The sequence below is a fragment of the Porites lutea genome, chromosome 7, assembly GCF_958299795.1.
Source record: "Porites lutea chromosome 7, jaPorLute2.1, whole genome shotgun sequence".
Lineage (NCBI taxonomy): Eukaryota > Metazoa > Cnidaria > Anthozoa > Scleractinia > Poritidae > Porites > Porites lutea.
This window is the reverse complement of record NC_133207.1, coordinates 28,707,132-28,726,367: the sequence shown is the minus strand read 5'-3', so window position 1 is coordinate 28,726,367 and position 19,236 is coordinate 28,707,132. Positions and strand designations below refer to the sequence as shown.

Genomic DNA, 19,236 nt, shown 5'->3' with positions numbered 1-19,236 from the left:
AGTAAAGGCAGTGCTCAACCCTAATCAGTAAAGGCAGTGCTTAACCCTAATCAGTAAAGGCAGTGCTTAACCCTAATCAGTAAAGGCAGTGCTTAACCCTAATCAGTAAAGGCAGTGCTCAACCCTAATCAGTAAAGGCAGTGCTTAACCCTAATCAGTGAAGGCAACGCTTAACCCTAATCAGTAAAGGCAGTGCTTAACCCTTATCAGTAAAGGAAGTGTTTAACCCTAATCAGTAAAGGCAACGCTTAAGCCTAATCTGTAGTGCTTAACCACTTTAAGGAAAACTACGTTGTGCAAATTTCATGAGGTGTCTGAAGGGGCTACGGTCGATGAGATATAAAGTTAACCTTTAAATCGAACTTATGCTTTTTTAATAGCAATAACCGCGATGACCTGCTAGCTAGAATACAAGCTATGAAAACTAAGCATGTTTCACTGTCACAGAAGTGTAAAACATTCATACAAGAGGACCGTAATATATAGCTTGCAAATCTAAAAATTACTGCCTATATTGATTTAAAATCCATCCATCTGAGCAAAACTGTTTGTTTAACATATTTTCACATTTTTTCACTTTCACGTGCAAACATGTTACTTTTGTTCCTTACTTTGTCTCTTTAAACGCGTATATATCAAGTCAGTTTTTAGTTTTATCTTGTCACTTGATAATGATGTCGTGGCGACATCGAAACGTTGTGCTAAACTTTTTTCTCTTATTTTCATTCTTAAGTATTCATGATCATCTCAAAAGGTGGGTAAATAAATACCCATACATTATACATATTTTAGTTGTTGGATGTCACGCATTATTTTGCACAAACGGCTGAGAGGTACCCTGGGTGCCATAGACTTTTCTAGCGCGGTTTCCGGTTTCTGTCAAGACTTGAAAGTGACCCGCGTTTTTCTCGCGCCTTCGGCCTACGGCCGACGCTGTGTTGGACTTCGGCCGACACCGAAAATTCCCGCCGCACGCGAGAAAAACCTCTGGTACCCAGGGTAGCTGAGAGGCAACACCCATTGGTAAATGAATTGTCTTAAAACACATTATAAGCAGGTTGAATTTATGACAGGAGCAACAATTAAACTCACTACCAAGCTTCCTTGATAATATTTAAGATTCTGCCATTGTGTTCTTTGTTTATATTTTATGGATTACAATTAAGTTGCTCTGTCCAGTTCACAGACAATTCTGCAGTCTAAGCCAGTGGAGGTGAGTTTTGTCAGACACATTATTATATGGTTACTCCTAGGAAAATTGGGACAGTTAAAGTAAAATTTGAAGTTAAATTTAAAAAGCTTAGTGACATAAACCCGCCGTAAAAGCCAATTTACTTAGTTACTTGCAGACCGTTATGAAATTTGTTAGGTTATGAAGTTCATTCGAGAGATCAGACTTGTAAATAGACTTTTCAAAGTAAAGGTTGGGTTGGAGCAATAAAAGACAGAATCAATATAAAGGTTCAGTGGCACCTGAAAATGTCAATGATCCTCCTATTTGATTTGACAAATTAAGGGTCTACTTTTGTATTTGATATAATTCCAAATAAACTTAAAAGCTTGAGGTAACGGTTAACAATTCAAGGAAAGTCATTTTCAAAGTAAAGGTTGAAGGAAAGTTTGCACTGAATACAAAGACAGAATCAATATAAAGTAATGCCACCTGAAATGTCATTAGGATCCTATTTAACAAATTAAGTGTCTACTTTCGTATTTGACACTATTCCAAACAAACTTAAAAGTTTGAAGAAACGGTTAACAAGTTTGTTTTAACTTTTGAGGAACACCATGTAATCAGTAACTAATGCAGTACTTGCCTGTTAATTAACAATACGTCACTCAATCTTCTATTCAGAATATCGTACCTTACAAATACTGAGCCAGTCAGTACAGCAATGAACTTTGTATATGATCCCATGAACCGTCCATAGGATACTTAACAGTTTCTTTTTCCTTTCGAATAATAATTTCGATTTTTAACCTGGGCCAACCGGCTCATGCTATCGGCTCCTGTATCAGGTAACAAGAACTCTGCACCTGCATCACGCTTATCTGTAAAATGTTTTGTCGTTCCTGCATAATTAGGACGTTTTAAGCGTTCTAGTGAAGACAAGGCGATAAAATTTACTGTCTCTTTCTGAGCTCGGACGCGGTCCCCTCTCTTGAGCTCCAACTTAACTTTTTAAAACGGCTTGAAATAATCTCGGAAAGGTTCGACAGGCGCAAATTTAGTGTTTTAGCGACTTTTTCATCGGTGTTACAGTTGTTGTATCGTGTATGGGTTCTGATTTTTAGGTAGTGGCGCATAGCTCGAGGGAGACTTGCAAGACAACTCGACAGGAAGAAAGCGGACATTACTGAGGAGGGGTCATCTGGGGAAAAGTTAGCGAGGGAATAAAAAGTTAGGAATTACAGTTTCTACAGCGACTGCGGTTCCCACTGCGTGAGCCGTAGGTGGTCTATGCGAGGGTAAAATTCAAAGATTTCCCGTTAAAATCGTGACTTTAAAGCCCTTTCTTAAAATGGAAACATCACGTTGGAAGATATGAGATAGATAAGATATATTTTATTAAAAAATCGCTCCGCAGCCCAAGGCTGAATTATGCATTTATTATTTTCAGAGGGTCTCAATGGGGTTAACCGATAGGCGTAAAACGGCCCAAAATTTAGTCGATAGTCGTAAAAATTGAAAAACTTTAACCGTTAGCCGTAAATCGGGTATAAAGAGTTAACCGTAAAAAATTTTTCTCCTTAGATTTGATAATTTGAGGAAGGTGCTAAACTCGCTTAGAACGGTTGTGTTTCTTATTTACGTTCCCGTTTCTGCTAGTTTTGCTTTTCACAAAGATTCTGTTCAAATAAACTGTTATGTCTTTTATTAGGAATGGTCCTTTTCATGGCTCACAAAAAATTTTAGTTGACTGGCAATAGCTTAACCTTTTGTTTCTATTTTAAACAAAGAGTTCATGTCAGTAGAAAACTGCGGCAAAGATCTTCAAAGCCGCGTACTTCTCAGCTTGGCTCCAACACTTGTAAATGTGAAAGTCACAGAAATGTTAATTTTCGAGTCTCAATCTATATGCTTGTTCTTTTTTAGTTCATGTTGTACAATCTGTTCTTCAGTGGAGTAAAGACCCTGTCGTGGTTAGTAAAAAGAGAAGAGGGTAGCAAATACAAAGCGACGCGAAGAACAAATCAGTAGCCCCTGAAGAAAAGGAAATTACGCCAGGATACAAAAGATGACAAACGTTTTCATAGTTAACATTTCTATGCGTAAAATGATATTAGAAGTGGAATACTCTAAAAGCATAATTTATGAAATATTAAAAATTTTCAGAAGGATAACTTATTTCATCCCAAGATGATCCTAAGACATTTATTTTGCTTTGAAGATACAACAAAAAAAAAAAAAAAAAAAATACAGGTTTATTAATATTTAACTCTTTGAAACAAAGAAATTAATTTGTAACTTTATAGTTAACCGTCACTGAAAAAAATTAACCGATAGCCGTAAAAGAGTCAGAATTTTAGCCGATAACCGTAAATGCCACCACGTAGGAAAGACATATCCCTAGGGACATGTACCCTATTGAGACCCAGAAAAAAAAAATTATGTATATCAAAATATTTACAATTTTTTCAAAAACGGTTTAGATTCTTATGGTCTTGTCAATGTTAATGCCTTCTTTTACACCGAGTATTTTTAGGTTTCCTTATAATGGCACTTGAAAAATAATACGGCTATTTTCTTTGTTGTAGTTGATGGGTTTATTCAATGGGCACCTTAAACGTGTTGGCGCAATACAAAACTGTTATATACCCGTGACAAGAAAGAAATCCTTGAAAACGTTTCACGCAATAGAAATGAAAATATACATCCCGTAACTTGACAAAATATAAAAAATAAATGTATGCGTTTAAACGTGTGTAAATAAATATGGATACCTCATATAAACTGGTAATAAGCTGTGAGTGTAAGCTTATTGTTCAACGAATGAGAGACAATGGCCATTGGTAAATAACTTTTTTGAAGACCCACTGAGCAGTTTGTTCCGGTGTAACAAGAGCAACGTCGCGGTGTGCAGTCCTTTCAAGCTTATACGAAAGAGTTTTTCCAATTTTTTGATTATGTTCTTTGCTTGTATTTTATGGTTTACAATCAAGTTGTTCTTTCCAGTTCAAGGGCAATTCTGCAGTCCAAGTGGAGGTTAGTTTTGCCAGTGCAGACGTATCTGAGATTTCCTCGGATTAACCTTTGACTAACAGTTTAACGTTAAAATTACAGTGGTCTCAAAACCACATATAAAAGCCAATGTGCAAAGATACTTACCCTCTATGAAACATGCTATGAAGTTCACCATGCAGGTTATGAAATTTGTTCGTAGGCTTACGCTTGTAAATAGATTAGCGATTAAGGTAAAGGTTACAGGACTGTTTGCCGAGATGCAGTCATATTTAAATTATTTAATACTTTGACACGAGAGAACATTGATATAAAATGGTTTAGTGGTACTTAAGAATGTCGAGGATCCTATATTAAACTATTTTAAAATATGTTATTCTGACTGCACTTGAACGTTTGATGAAATCCGGGTTACTGAACACGCAAAGTTACTTTTGACGAACCTGATCTACTAATGAGAATGCATCGCTCAGTAATTAAAATACTGAGGTCTGCGAACGCTAAATATCATTTTATTTTTCCTTTTTTTTTCTAAAAAATAAATAAAGGAGACTTAACTTTGATGTTTGATAACACACTCGGATCGTAACGTGAGCTTGGGACGCCTGTGATTGGAGGCCCCTATGAGTTTGACGGCACTTGTTTTGGGCAAAACAATTTTCTTTTGTTTTTAAAATGAAAAATACTTTATAAAATATGCATTAACAAGAAAACGAACTTAAAAGGAGCTTCAGCTAAGAACCATTTAATACTTGGAGTGACCTAATATGATTTAAAACGAGTCTAAAAACTGAGCAAAACTAGACCAGCAGTGACATGTTACTCTGGAAGTTGGGATGCGGTTGCGGGAAAAATTAATGATAATATGTATACCTTTTAAAGGTAAATTTCCTGTTTTTTTATCATGTTGTTCCGTTGCCACTTCCCTCAAGGGATTTATTAAGAAGTTTTGTTTTGCAATTCGTTGAAAGCTTAATCCGGTAGTGGATTTAATATAACAAATCTCTTGTTATATACGAGAGGTCTATTATTGAAAGTACAGCTATTTTTCAGCGCTCATTCTTTTCTGTTTCTCTCAGGCACCTGTCGCCAGCTAGAGTTTGACCACACTGTTGATAGAAAGCGCCTTAAAAATCACGTGATTCGTACTGTTGACGTCACCTGTGAAAGATCCTGCCGGACTTTGTGCTACATGGAACCAAATTGTGTCAGTTACAACTTCAACAAAGTCACAAGGAAATGTGAGCTGAATAATTCCACTAAAAAAGACAGAGAAGAAATGTTGGAAACAAATCCAGATTACGTATACCTTGGAGCTAATGTAAGTTTTTGCTATTAAGTTTACCTTAATTCATGTTATATGTTTATGCATGCTAAGATTACTTTCAAATTAATCAGTCGTTGTGGAGGCATTAGGAATGTCTGTTTTCTTTCCAGAACGCTTGTGAAAATGAACAGTGCAAAAACAATGCAACCTGTCAAACAGGTTTTACAGACAGGGGATACCGCTGTATATGCACTTCTGGATTTGAAGGAAAGTACTGTGAGATTGGTAAGTTAAAGCTAATAAGATGCAGTTTCAACAGAAATTTCCTAACTGTTCATACAAATCACGCCAGAATTTGAGGGCATAATATAAAATCACTTGCTGACGCACAAAATAGTCTTCGAATAAAACTAGAACTCATAAATACATTTTCCAATGTGTGGACAAGTCGTGGTTAATAGCTTTTGACAAAATTTCCCAAGGCAAATAACCTGGCATCGTCGCCCTGGGATATGAATCCGGGTCTGTTGGTTTTCAAGTGGCTGCATTATGTTGCTTTCATGACCCGCATGAAAACTTAAGGTTTGCTCGGCAAGTGCGTCTAATCAGACGAGTTGGCTACTGACCAGTGTATTTACTTAATTCAATTAGAGAGTCTGGAAGTAGCCAGTGTGAACAGGCTCATTTGTGTGTAGGGAGACTGCGAAAAGAAGGCGAAAAAGTGGAAGACGACAGGGAGGGGGAAAGCGGAATGAAAGGGTAGGGGACGCGTTCCTCCTATCTTTACGCTCCCAAGGAGTCTACCCACAGGCTACATTGAAAACACTGGATGGAGTACCTCCCCGTTTTTTCCAGTTATTAATTTGAAGCGCTATATCTTTCTCTTTGCATCCGCTCGTTTTGTCGCTCCTATCTAAGAAATGATCAACGTCCAGGGTGTAACCACTGAGTCATGGATGCACGCGGGAGGCTGAGGCTGCTAATAAGCTCAAAAGCAGAGTAAGAGTTGCTCCAGGCGTTGTAGAGAGCAACTTAGCTTTAACTCCTTGAGTACATAGCAAACCTCCCGCGTGCATCTAAAACTCCGGCGATGGTTACGTATACACAACTGCAACGTTTACCATTTATTTTATAACATAATTAAAAGAGAAAAAATTTTCATTTGCGTACGGTTGAGTCAGTCATCGCTCAGTTGACGTATGCGGTCACTTGCCTGTTTGTAGACAGATTATGCCTTTCAAAAACTTGACTTTGAGGTTTTTCTTTTGCTGAATCAGCCGTTTTCAGTATTTAGGTAGATTGTAAAACGCCTTTTGTTGTTATTCTGAATGACTTCTGTGTACTATAGGCCTAAGCCAAAGGTCGAACTTTTCATAAGAGGAACAAAACTCTAATTTGGGTCGACTTAAAGTACGTTAAGATTGTCTGTTGACGGTAAGACGTCGAACTTAGGACGCGTCGAACCAATCAACTTAATCAGACCAAAAATCATTTTTTTTTTATTTTTCCTTCGAACGAGGCGAAAATCGGCCACCATCCACTGTATTGATGGTAGAAAGCTTATACTGAAAAATCAAAGCGCGCTTTAATTACTTGTATTGTGTTAAAAACTCTAATGAGGTCAATCTAATTCGGGTAGCTATACAAGTCCAGTGGTTTGTGGTGACATCCCTTGTTTTCTGCGGTGGGTACTGAGTTTGTCTAAATCAAAAGGTCTCTGGTAAGCATGCATTTCTCGTGATAAAGTCTTCACTGATTAATGTTTACAGTAGTTATCAGATGAACTGATCAAAAACAGTTGAGCAATTATGTTTCAGATATAGACGAATGCGCAAAGAATACACATAAGTGCGATAACTATTCTTACTGCAATAATTCCAAGGGAGGATACAACTGCAGTTGTCATCCAGGATATCATGGAGATGGAAAGAATTGCAAACCAGGTGAGTCAGCAGTCTTTTTATCGATTTTGAAGATACTTGGGAGACTTAGAGAGCAAACAGCACAACTAAATCCTACGAATCCTACAAATGCAAGGTACGTCTATCGTACTAGTATTTGGGCCTCTAGGTATATTCTTTTTACCTACAACGTACCTCTCTTTCGTCTCCAGAAGCGAAAGTTTTAAAACTCATTGCAATTCTCCAGAACAAATTAAGTGTCTTGTTTTGTATTCCTTCACACGCAGAAGGTCTTTCTTACTCCTCTTTCGTGCTGTTTGAAATCTAACTTAGTTATCAGTAATATAGAATGGAGAGAATCAAGCTTTCGGGCGTTCAAATAGACCAAAGTTTTTTACAAATAAGTCACACAAATGAATTCAAGTCAAGTCAACTTTATTTAGGCAGGGTAGTCCTATCAGCCATTCGGCCCTGCGTAAATTATGACTACTTGATAAGACTTTAAAAATTAAAAATTACTTTAAAATTGTGTACAAGGATTTTAAAAAGTGCCTAAAAGGAAAATTACATATCATCATAATTTGTTTAAGATCAAGGAAAACAAGAGAGCTATCGAAGTTACTTAAGAATTATAGCGGAGCTCCCGCGCGCGAAGCGCGCGCAGCGGAGCACCATGGGTAACAAAATTTGGTAAACTATCCATCCGAGAAAATTTGGTTATGACGTAGCGTACGCCCGCCCGTCCGTACACACACTTCATGTAAGCCGATGTCAAATGTCACAATAGATCTTGCACAACTTGACTAGCCTTTCAGTTTTGTAAGCCATCCGTATGAGTACAATTATATTGACAGCTGTCAAAATCAGACATCCGCTGACAATTATCACATGACCATCTCGCGGGCTCAGATGAAAGACCAGTCGTTTTGCCCTACATATAATAAAAATTTGGTAAAATTTGGTAAACCATCCATCCGAGAAAATTTGGTTATGACGTAGCGTACGCCAGTACACTCTTTGCGGGGGAGGGAAGGGAATCAGGTGTCAGCCCGTCCGGGGGAGGAGTATGTTATAAACCGCGCGATGCATTTGTGCAACCCACCTGTTTCCTGGCGGGAAATCGCGCGAGAATTGACGTGGCTGTCGTCGCGTTCAAAAACATGTTTACTTCAACGGAACTACCTCATTGCATAAGGATTTTGTCCGGGGAGCTCAGTTTCTAGTAAACTGTTTCGAAGAAATTATTATGGCAACAAACAAAAGCGGATTGGATTGGAACTATTTGCTTGTAAGTGAAAAGCGACGGGAAAGAGAAGAAGAGAAAGGCATAGAGTAAGAATTAACAGGCGCGCTAGCGAAGAGGATTCAAGTGGAAAATTTATGCAGCATCTGCGACTTGTTCACTGATAGCTGAAGCTGACAGAGTTTTGAGTCATCTTTTGATGTATTTACCTGTCTTTTTGCACTGGATCTACAAAATGAAATACAGCAGCTATCAACATTTTTTTGTTATTCTTGGCTGCCTTGTTTACTGGGTTGTGGTTGAGAAATCCGCCGCACGACAAAAAGAAATCGGGAATCATCGTTTTCAAAAATAAGCTACTCTTAGTAAGCTTGCTTCGCCTTGCTGGACCTTGCGAAAAATCTTCAGCTATTCTGGCCTTACTTGATGGGTTTCCGTGCTGCATCTCGACCGGTAAGCTTGAGTAATTTTATTGCTTTTTATGTGTTTTCTTTTTTCATGTTTATGCCGTCATTTTACGCACATTAGTATGGTTTGAATCAATTTATCTGATCTAGTAAAGAACTTAAAAAGTCTTTAGACGTTTTCTGACCGCGACTAGAAGAAAAAGTTCTGAAAAATAGTTTAGTTATCCTATTGTTTGTTAAAGAAAACTTTGAGCGATATTCTTGCCTGGAGTTCATCTTGCAAAATAGCAAACACGGCGAAGGCGGCTTAAAACTTAAGGCTTAATTTAAATCTATTCGTGACTTAGCTTTACTCTAAAACACGTCTTCGGGAATAAAAATTGTTGACCTTTAAATGGTTCTTCGTATTATATTTCTTGTCTTGATTGTTTGTCAAGATCTCGTTCTTACATGATCGCTTTGCCAGTTGTTGTTTTTAGTTGTCCGTGAACGCGTTGGTCACGCTCTACGTCCAATTTTTATGCTCTGATTGGTCAAAATTTGACAGGTGAGTTCATGAGGAAAATTTATGCAGCATCTTGAAGCTTGTTTACTGTGACAGCTGAAGCTGACAGAGTTTTGTGTCAACTTGTGACGTTTTTAACTGTCTTGTTCTACTGGATGTACGAAATGAAATTCAGCTACTATCAAGAGTCTTCTGTTATTCATGGCTAGTTTGTCTATTGGGTTTTTGGTTGAGAAATACGTCGCCTGTCAAAGTCGGAAATCCGATTTCGGATGGCATCGATTCGTTTTCGTTTTTCACCTTGCTTGATTGAAAAGTCTGAAGCGATGTAGCTTCCAGGAGCTGCCTGAGTAATTATTGTATTTGTGTTTGTTTTTTTCATATATCTAATTTCATAAAGCCGAGCGCAGTTTATGAGGCTATAGTTTATGCATGTTTGAATTAAGATTTGAGATAATCATCTTACCTATAGTATGAAGTTTGATTTAAGCTTGCAGAACTTTAAAAAGTCTTTAGTCGATATTTTCTCACCGCAAATAGAAAGAAAAAAACGTTGCGTTTTTATTTTGGCTGTAGAAAGAAAGCTTTGAGCAATTTTCTCGCCTCGAGTTCATCTTTGTAAACAACAAACACCGGGAAGCCGGCTTTAAAACATAAACTTAGGCAATTAACCATAAAGACTCAGGATTCTTAGAGACACTTTAATACGTAATTGTCTTCGTGAATGAAAATTGTTGTCTCTCTTACAGTGTAAATGTTTCACCGAATTATATTTCTTTTATTGATTGTTATTAGTCTCTCTTGCAATTTGCCGTTAATGTTTTCAGTTGCAGGAGTACTCAAAACGTCGCGCGTTTTAAACGCTTGTGTTATAAAACCATTAAATAAAAAAAAACACAATAAATTCTTTATTATGTTGAAGTTTAACTCTATTAATGTTCATTCAAACACTCCACAGCTTGCAACTGGCTGGCCGTTATATAGGTGATTTTAGAAATTTTTTTAGCGGTTTCGCTAAAAGTCCACGCGTGCTTCGATCGTCCTGAATATTGAATGAGTGTAATTTATATTTCAAAACTGTGAAATACTGCATTCTGTCTGAGGTCTGTATGATAAAAACAGCGCCTCATAGTACAAAAAGGTTGGTTTACAAGCCCCCAGATTTGTCTGCAAGATTTTGTAAAGCAAACTTGTCAAACGGAAAAAATTCTGCCGGATTTGCTTTCCAAGTATTTGTTTTCCAGGCCTAATGTACTGTGATCAAGAGCCATTATGGACGTTAAATGCGATCGTAGATGATCGCTATATTTTGGGTGTACATAAGGCCGTCAACTCGATGTAAGGTTTGGTGCACTCTTGGACTGTTAGCAAATTATTTTTCTCTCAAATCACTTAGCCTTTATCCCTCAAAACAAAAGTCACATGAATGTGCTCTAAAGTGAACTGATTTGTGGAATAAAAGTTTATTGTTTGATTGAAATTACAAATTTATTAATGGGAGCTTCGCTTTTAGCCCTGGCTAAATCTATATATTATTAATAAGAAACAACTAATGGCTAAAATGAACTCTAAGAAAGTTCGTAAAAGTGGAAAGCGACGTAGCTTCTTTTTTTATGTGGGTAAATTATTAAAAGGAACCGTACATGAAAATCTAAAAGTGTTTTTTCCTAGCATTAACTTAGGGTTCGGTAGATGAATCTCGTTGCTTTGTCTTGTCTTGTAAGTGTGAATAGTGCGATTTCTAATAAAGTAATCCGATAAATATGGAGGAACTAATTCATGTAGACATTTAAAAACTAAAATACATTTGTGGGCTTTTTTAAGAACCAAGGCCTGTCAAAAAGGTGGGGTCTAAGTCCTAGTCCATCTAAGCCTGTGGCTTCAGCGCACCTCATTGTGTAATGTTGTCAGTACGATCATCACGCAATCATCATCATCATCATTTATACTTCTTACCACCTGGATTTCTTAACTCACATGTGTTTGTGGTTTTTTTAAATTTACATCTCCGTTATTTTATTTTTGTAACACAGTCTCGTCGTGTAAAGACCTTTTCGACAGCAAAATGTGAGTAAAACTACAAAGCTAGTTTACTTTTTAGACAACTTTTATAATCACAAAATTTGTCGACTTTTTTTAATAGCGGGCATGAGCGGGGGGTCGAGTGCACGCGCACGGCATTGTCTCGTTTTGAAAATGTGGTATAAATATAACCTATCGATTCAGTAATCGACTCGGAGAATTCACTCAAATTAACTGAGGTAAATGGGACAACTGTTTGATGACGTCATTTTAGTCGAAAGAGGATAAAGGCGACAGAGAAGGCATCCCCCATACACACCCTATTCCATAGGTAATTCGTCTGGAGATATTTTTAAGACCACAGATCCCAAAGGGGATTAGACAACAGCCAATCACATAGTGCGAATGTGTTCCGCGTGGATGACCTACGCTCAGAGCCACGCCTCCTTCACAAATTGACGCAGAACAAAATGGCGGAAGACGCGGAGAGAGATGTTGCTATTCGTTTTGTCGACGATAACGACTACAGAGAGATTTCTGCTAAAGCTGTGTCAGCAAAACGGAAATTAAAAAAGAATCGCCATTCCTGGCTTGTTTCGAAGCATTGTTACGACGTTGATTCGAGCGAAGCTGAGCGTTCTAGCGAAGACTATGAAAAAGTCAGTACAAGCGAGGAGGAAGCTGTAACCGAAACGGAGAGTGCCAATGAAATACAAGAAAACGTAGAAAGCTCCTGTTCCGATGATAGTTCAGCAGATGAAGCGAAGAGAAGGAATTGTGCAGGGAAGCCTAAACCTGCCCCTTCGAGTTTGACCGTCACCAAATCAAGCAAAAAGGCGTCGAAGAAATCAAATAAACGGAACAAGAGTCTTTCGGAAGAAGAGATGGAGCGATTCCCTTTCCCCAGGTGAGCGCCGACTCATTTCGCTTCAATATTCAAGAATTCTCTCGATCTCTTTACGCGCTTTCATTGCCTTTCGCCCGACATATTTTGCACGGCGTTTAGGCATGCGAAACCTCCACGAAACATCCACGAAGCGCGCGCGCGAGGTAATGTTATCCCGATTCTAAAAATAACTCGAGACGAATTACCTATGGAATAGGGTGTGTATGGGGGATGCCTTCTCTGTCCCCTATATCCTCTCTTGATTTTAGTGCAATCACCAGAATACTCCAGTTTGTTGTTTTCTTCAAATTAGGGCTATTGGTTTTTAAACCTCAGCAGGAATGACAAATTTAAATTAGAAAGCAAAAAATGAAATGGATTCTGGTAGTTGCTGTCAAGTGTCGTCATCGTGAAAATGGTCTATTGAAAGATGTCAAAATTGGGCCTCCAATTACCTATATCATATGACGCTCATTCAGGTGTTGTTTCCCTTCCAGATCAAACGAAAGCAAAGCCTATCCACTGATTTTGGGAGATGATGTATTTGACATTTATTGCAACATGGCCGTGGCCCCTACTGAAAATGGCGCATGTGGAGTTGGGGGATGGACGCTGGTTATAAAGATCAATGGAACAAAGGTATACCTATTCCAACAAAGCCCATTTCGTCTTTTAAATCAAGAAACTGACGAGACTAAATATTTTTTCTTTTTTGTCAGAAATCGTTACATTTATGATGAAAACTCAAAGAACACAATATTTTATTGTTTTATAGCAAGATATATTGTTATATGGCTGGAAATGTTTTCCCACTTCACATGACATTTAACAATGAAACTGTTTCGCGCCAAAATCTCTGAGCGGGTAACATTGCAAAGTCTATTACGCCAGACGTTATGACGTTAACAGTGGTTGCTTACCACCTACAAAAATTTTCCAGGAAATCCGGTTGGAAGTTAATGGAACACGACTTTTTCGGTCTTCCCAACGGAAAATTTCCGGGAGCAACGGAACATCTGAAAAGGTAGTCTTGTTTTTCCTGATGGAATACTCCAAACAGAAGTTCATGTTCCATTTCTTCAAAGCCATCTTTGGTATCAGTTTCACGCCTTTGCGGCCGTTTTCCGGTAAAAGGAACTGATTTGTACAGTGGTAAACGCGATTCCAATTCTAGAACAAGATTTACCAGTCCTGAACTTTGCAAATCATTTACCCAAACCGTGAACCGACTGGTTTGCCCATGTAAATGGTAAACAACCTGTGCGCTGTTACCCGCGAATGTTAACCGCTCTAATCTCAAATGTTTCTCGGGAAACAAAATTAAATTAACTATTTCCCCCTGGACCAGTCATTCAAGTGTTTATTATAACACCGCCGGGGTGGTACACAGCACCGCGCACTAGGCTTTAAAAGAGTGTGCTCACACACGAAGTAGCGTAATTTGCTACCAGCAGTGCTCGTATATTTCTAAAGTTATGCCAAAAGTTATGTTAGTTTTTGCAAATTATGCTCATTTTACCAAAAATGCAAAAAATCATGCATCTACTTTTTTACTTTGATTTTTTTAAAAGACCTTAATAACTATGCAACAACTAGCAAACACATTCACCCTATTTACATCCAGAAACCTTAAAAGTTTATAATTCATTTTCTGGGCCATCTTGGATAACCGATCTAATTATGTGCGTGTGTCAGTTGAATCCTGTGCAAAGAGTCCTAGGATACTTCCTGTAGGACCAACGTCCCATGAATGTCACAATTAGCAGGCAAAAATTGATTTTATCCATAAAATTCGCTTAGGTTTAAAAAATGAAGTATTTGCACGGCTAAAAATTAATGTTTACAAAGAAAAAATCCATACAATTTTGACACTAATAGGTCATCGTCAGCCGACTGATGACCAAGTGTCGAAAATGTTTGGATTTTTTCTTTTTACATACAAATCTTAGCCTTGTAAAATGCTTCAAAAATTAATTAATTAATTAATTAATTAATTAATTTTGTCTCTTAGTTTGTCTTTAACACTGATCTCGATCCGGCCAAAAAAACCATGGTTGGTTGCATGATGTGCAAATGACAATTTTTGCCAAAATTGCAGATTATGCCATCGCGCAACTGGCAGAAGGTGAAATTTATGCTCGTGATGACGAATTATGCCAAAAATTATGCAATTATATGTATCTAGACTGATCTGTTACCGCATTTTTCACTGATGAAGATACTTTGGGAGCGTATAAGTCGCCTGAAATGTAAGGGAATCCAAGACAGTCTTGGAATATGGATTCTCCGCCGTGGATTCCGGATTCCAGGTACTGGATTCCACTCATTGTTAGTGGGACTTGGATTTTGGATTCAAAACGTTAGTGGGATTCTGGATTCCAAAGCCCAGGATTCTGGATTCAATAATGAACATTTCCCAGATTTGGGAATCCGGATTCCCTTGCATGGGGCGAGTAAAAGAGCCAAGGAGCTTTTAAAATAATACACTTCTTTGGAAATGACAAGTTTGTGCAGTCTGACGAGCCAAGTATAAATTGATTACCTGGATTAAAAGTATGAAGTACAATTACAGATAATTCGGTGCATAAGCCCAAATTTTTATTGGGCTTGTGCGTTTATGAATCAAAACTTTTAAAAAACGTTTCCTGTTAAATGAGTGCTTTAAATATTCCCCATTCTGTTGCCATCACAGCAAACGTTTCACTACGATGCCACCCTTTGGGGCAACAACGAATCTTTTAACCTTGATGGAGGGAAGACTGGGTTCGACTCAAATGAGACCAAACTTCCCACCTACTGGAACACATCCTTCTCTAAGATCTGCCTCGGTATGATGATTGACAGCCAGGCCAAATTCATTACGATCAGCAGGAACGCCAGCTCCCTGTATTCAGTGATCGCTGATGGACAATACCGCGACACTTCATTAGGTCGTAACACGTGGAAGTCGCTGATTGGTTTTGAGGCCTCCTTGCAGGTCAATTGTAATAAGGAGGGGTTTAACACCGTGAGCGAAGTTGTTGGTCATCCCAAAGCAAGAATCGGCATCCTTGGAAACAATGAGGGGAACTGTGGAAGATGTGACTCAAGAATCGGGTTTGGTACTGGAGGAAATTATGATGACTCTAACACTTGTGGAAACGAAGCTACGTACTGGAGTGATAATGGTGACAAGAACATCAAGGCGATGGGTTACATCTTAGTGCAGTGACAAGAAACTAATATAAAAGACGAAACTTACATTTCTGGAAGTTTTTTTTTGTGTGTGTCACTATCACATTTTATTAACCAGAATAAACATCCGGATCCTTTGTGTGAAATCTTCTCACTTTTTGCTCCACAAACTAAGTTTACCGAGGTATTTTGTGAAATAGAGCCATAAACTATTAACGTTATACTAACGTTTATAATTACAATTATAATTACTATTAACGTTATACTAACGTTATACTAACGTTTATAATAAAATGAAGATGATAAGTGGAACGTTTCTCGTCACTTACGCTGTTCATTCGATTGCTGACTGCATCATATATTTGATTTAGTCTGTAGTTAATTCGCTCAGCTCTCTTCTAAATCTGTTTGACCCAACACAAAACATACACAATCCTGGGGTGCGGCTCGCTTCAAGCTAAGCCTTCGGTTTATTCTGCGAAAAGACTAAAGCATTCATCATGACTTATCATACAAAAGTAATATATAAGTAAACAAAACAATCTATGCAACCTTCAGCTCCAAAGTTTTCAATCGCAAGCCAACTGAAATGGGAAGATGGAACAACAACTGGGTGAAAAACCTCCACGTACGTCCACTTGCTCCTAGGAGGAAAACTCTAGGCCAGCTGTACCCCATAAACAACGGTCCCTCGGACAAGACCAACTAAAGGATATTAGAATAAATGAAGAAGCGTTACAAACGAGAAAACTAATGTACCTAAGGCTTTAGAAATTGACGTGAGGAAAGAATCTTTGACATAACCATCCTTACCAAATTCACTAGACCAGCGGCCATGCCCCTTAAAAAAAACGACGATCTGGAATACAAGCATTTGTGGCATTAGCAGCCCGGCCACTTCTTAGACTATGCGTACCAATAGCGCAAATATCAGCCACAATGTCTTTTAATGCCTCTAACACTGACTATAATTATCTTAAACGCTAATAACTTAAAACCAGTACTGAAGATATCACTGCAGTGCTATTTCCAGTTAGTATAAATCTACTAAGCTAAGCCATACTAAATACTATGGCTAAGCTTACTATCACAAATGCTGCAACCTAATTGGCTGCGCTACTCACTGGCTATTCCGCGATAGACAATGAGTAACGAAAACGTGATCAGCAGGCGCAGCTAGTTTTATACTTCAAAATGACAATGAAGTAAAATGTTCATTTTAGTGGAATATGAATCGAGATTTATACTACTAACAACAATTAAATTATTCGCTCTCCAATTTCTGATACGTGAAAAAAAACTCGAGCTTGCGATCTTATTATTAACTACTAGTAATTGTTGACACTACAACTGCCCCCGCTCTATATGTAGCTCTTTGAAATACTACCGATTCATAATGACGATTTTCACACAAATTGCATACAATAGCAGAACTCGGTAACAGATGTTTCTGTTGTTTTCTGTCCGCCATGTTGGAGCTCATTCGGATGAGCTACAGCATGGCGTCTCCATACAAAGCTCTATAAATTTGGGTAAAACATTTCCTCGGATATCTCGTATACGAGTTATTCCTTCGACCCAAATCTTGGCGAGGGTCTTTGTGTATTTACCTTCTTTTATTTCCCAGATTCTGGACTTTATCTGTCGAATGGTTCTGATTTTTATTTTGATCTATTTTGGATGGCGTGACACTGAAAACCAGCAATAGGTTATTCTAAACCATAAGAAAAGATTTAATTAGAAGTTGAATTTTTCGCTATTTCTCTTTCACTTTGCCGGAAACTAAGCCTTAGAAATTGAAAGGACGTTTGATCAATTCACACTTGCGCATTCTAGTCTTATTCGCCCCCAGGGATTTCGCCCAGAAGGCGAAATCCCGAGGAGGCACTCTAGTAACTCGCGCCGTTAAGGAAAGTACTTTCAGTTGAAATATACAGCCACTCGTGTCTAGCGAACTCTCCAAGTGTTTATATATACACAGTTATATACGCACGTTATAACTTCATCTGCGCTTAACGAGTGTCTTTTGGTCCATAACTTTTCAAAACAACTGCTCCACAGAATGTCACTGATAACACGTAACGCAAAAGAGTATCGAAGTATGACTGCACAATAAATGTCACAAAATCTACTAAAGCGGTCCCCTCGGGATTTTCTGTCTTTACGTCATCCTAACCATTTCGTACTTGCGGGGGGCAAACAATAGAAACGTCATCATTACCTACCGATTCCTCTCGGCCCCTGTGATTTTTTCTGGCATACTGACTGTATATTTCAACTGTAAGTACTTTCGTTAATATACGCTCGAGTTACTATAGTAAGAGTGCCTCCTCGGGATTTCGCCTTCCGGGCGAAATCCCTGCGGGGCCAATAACTAATTAGATGCCAGTGCTATTTCATTGACGTAAGTGTATCTTGATTTTGATGGTCGCGTAACAGGCCTTAGTATACTTTACGATAATTAAAATCACCGAGCCTATCCAGTGAATCCAGAACTCGATTGTTCTGCACGACTTCATCACCACACCAACCGCTGCAATGTCCTGAAAAGCGTGACAAATTATAGTGTATTGCTCAAAACCAACCATCAATCATACGCAACATTATACAACATTTAAAAAGTCAGTTTTACATTACCGCAACCCCTATATGATTCAGTTTCCACCAATTAAATCTCTCTTGCACCAAGAATCTCTTTAAATCTAACTGTTAGACAAAATTTAACGCATTCGTAACAAACCGTAGGCAGACGAGTGTGATGGTGAGGGTTCTTGCGTTCAAAATCTGCATCCACAGCCGCCAGTTCATCTTCCTTCTCAATCTGGGAATCTTCTTCAATCACTTAAGTGTCAAAGGAATCGGAGAACGGCAGGAAGATAAGTACCATCTGCAGAGCTTCCTATGACTACAGTACCAACAAGCTATTCTTCCAACAAGGCGACTATTTTTGCAATGTGCTCGGCGATTTTCGAGAACTTCTCAATGACGTCGTCATAAAATTGCAAAGCGATTTTCATTTCTTCGACGTTCAAAGATTTCGAGAATGAGTTATCTTGGCTTAGATCTTCACTTTGAAGACTTAGTGCCTTCATATCATCCATAAGAGAGATAATCATAGCAGTGGCAGTGCTTAACCCTAATCAGAAAAGGCAGTGCTCAACCCTAATCAGTAAAGGCAGTGCTTAACCCTAATCAGTAAAGGCAGTGCTTAACCCTAATCAGTAAAGACAGTGCTTAACCCTAATCAGTAAAGACAGTGCTTAACCCTATTCAGTAAAGACAGTGCTCAACCCTAATCAGTAAAGACAGTGCTTAACCCTAATCAGTAAAGACAGTGCTTAACCCTAATCAGTAAAGACAGTGCTTAACCCTAATCAGTAAAGACAGTGCTTAACCCTATTCAGTAAAGACAGTGCTCAACCCTAATCAGTAAAGACAGTGCTTAACCCTAATCAGTAAAGACAGTGCTTAACCCTAATCAGTAAATGCAGTGCTTAACCCTAATCAGTAAAGACAGTGCTTAACCCTAATCAGTAAAGACAGTGCTTAACCCTAATCAGTAAATACAGTGCTTAACCCTAATCAGTAAAGACAGTGCTTAACCCTAATCAGTAAAGACAGTGCTTAACCCTAATCAGTAAAGGGAGT

The 19,236-nt window shown here is 38.3% G+C and overlaps 1 protein-coding gene across 1 annotated transcript; it reads left to right on the top strand.

Annotated features, from left to right (window-relative positions):
- Positions 1 to 4,004: 4,004 nt before the first annotated feature.
- Positions 4,005 to 16,093, top strand: LOC140944737 (uncharacterized). The gene is made up of 7 exons (XM_073393853.1): positions 4,005 to 4,014; positions 5,263 to 5,504; positions 5,621 to 5,735; positions 7,268 to 7,393; positions 12,159 to 12,435; positions 12,912 to 13,053; positions 15,086 to 16,093. Exons 1-7 carry the CDS (start codon positions 4,005 to 4,007, stop codon positions 15,623 to 15,625), a joined length of 1,452 nt encoding a protein of 483 aa, XP_073249954.1. The 3' UTR covers positions 15,626 to 16,093.
- Positions 16,094 to 19,236: the final 3,143 nt, after the last annotated feature.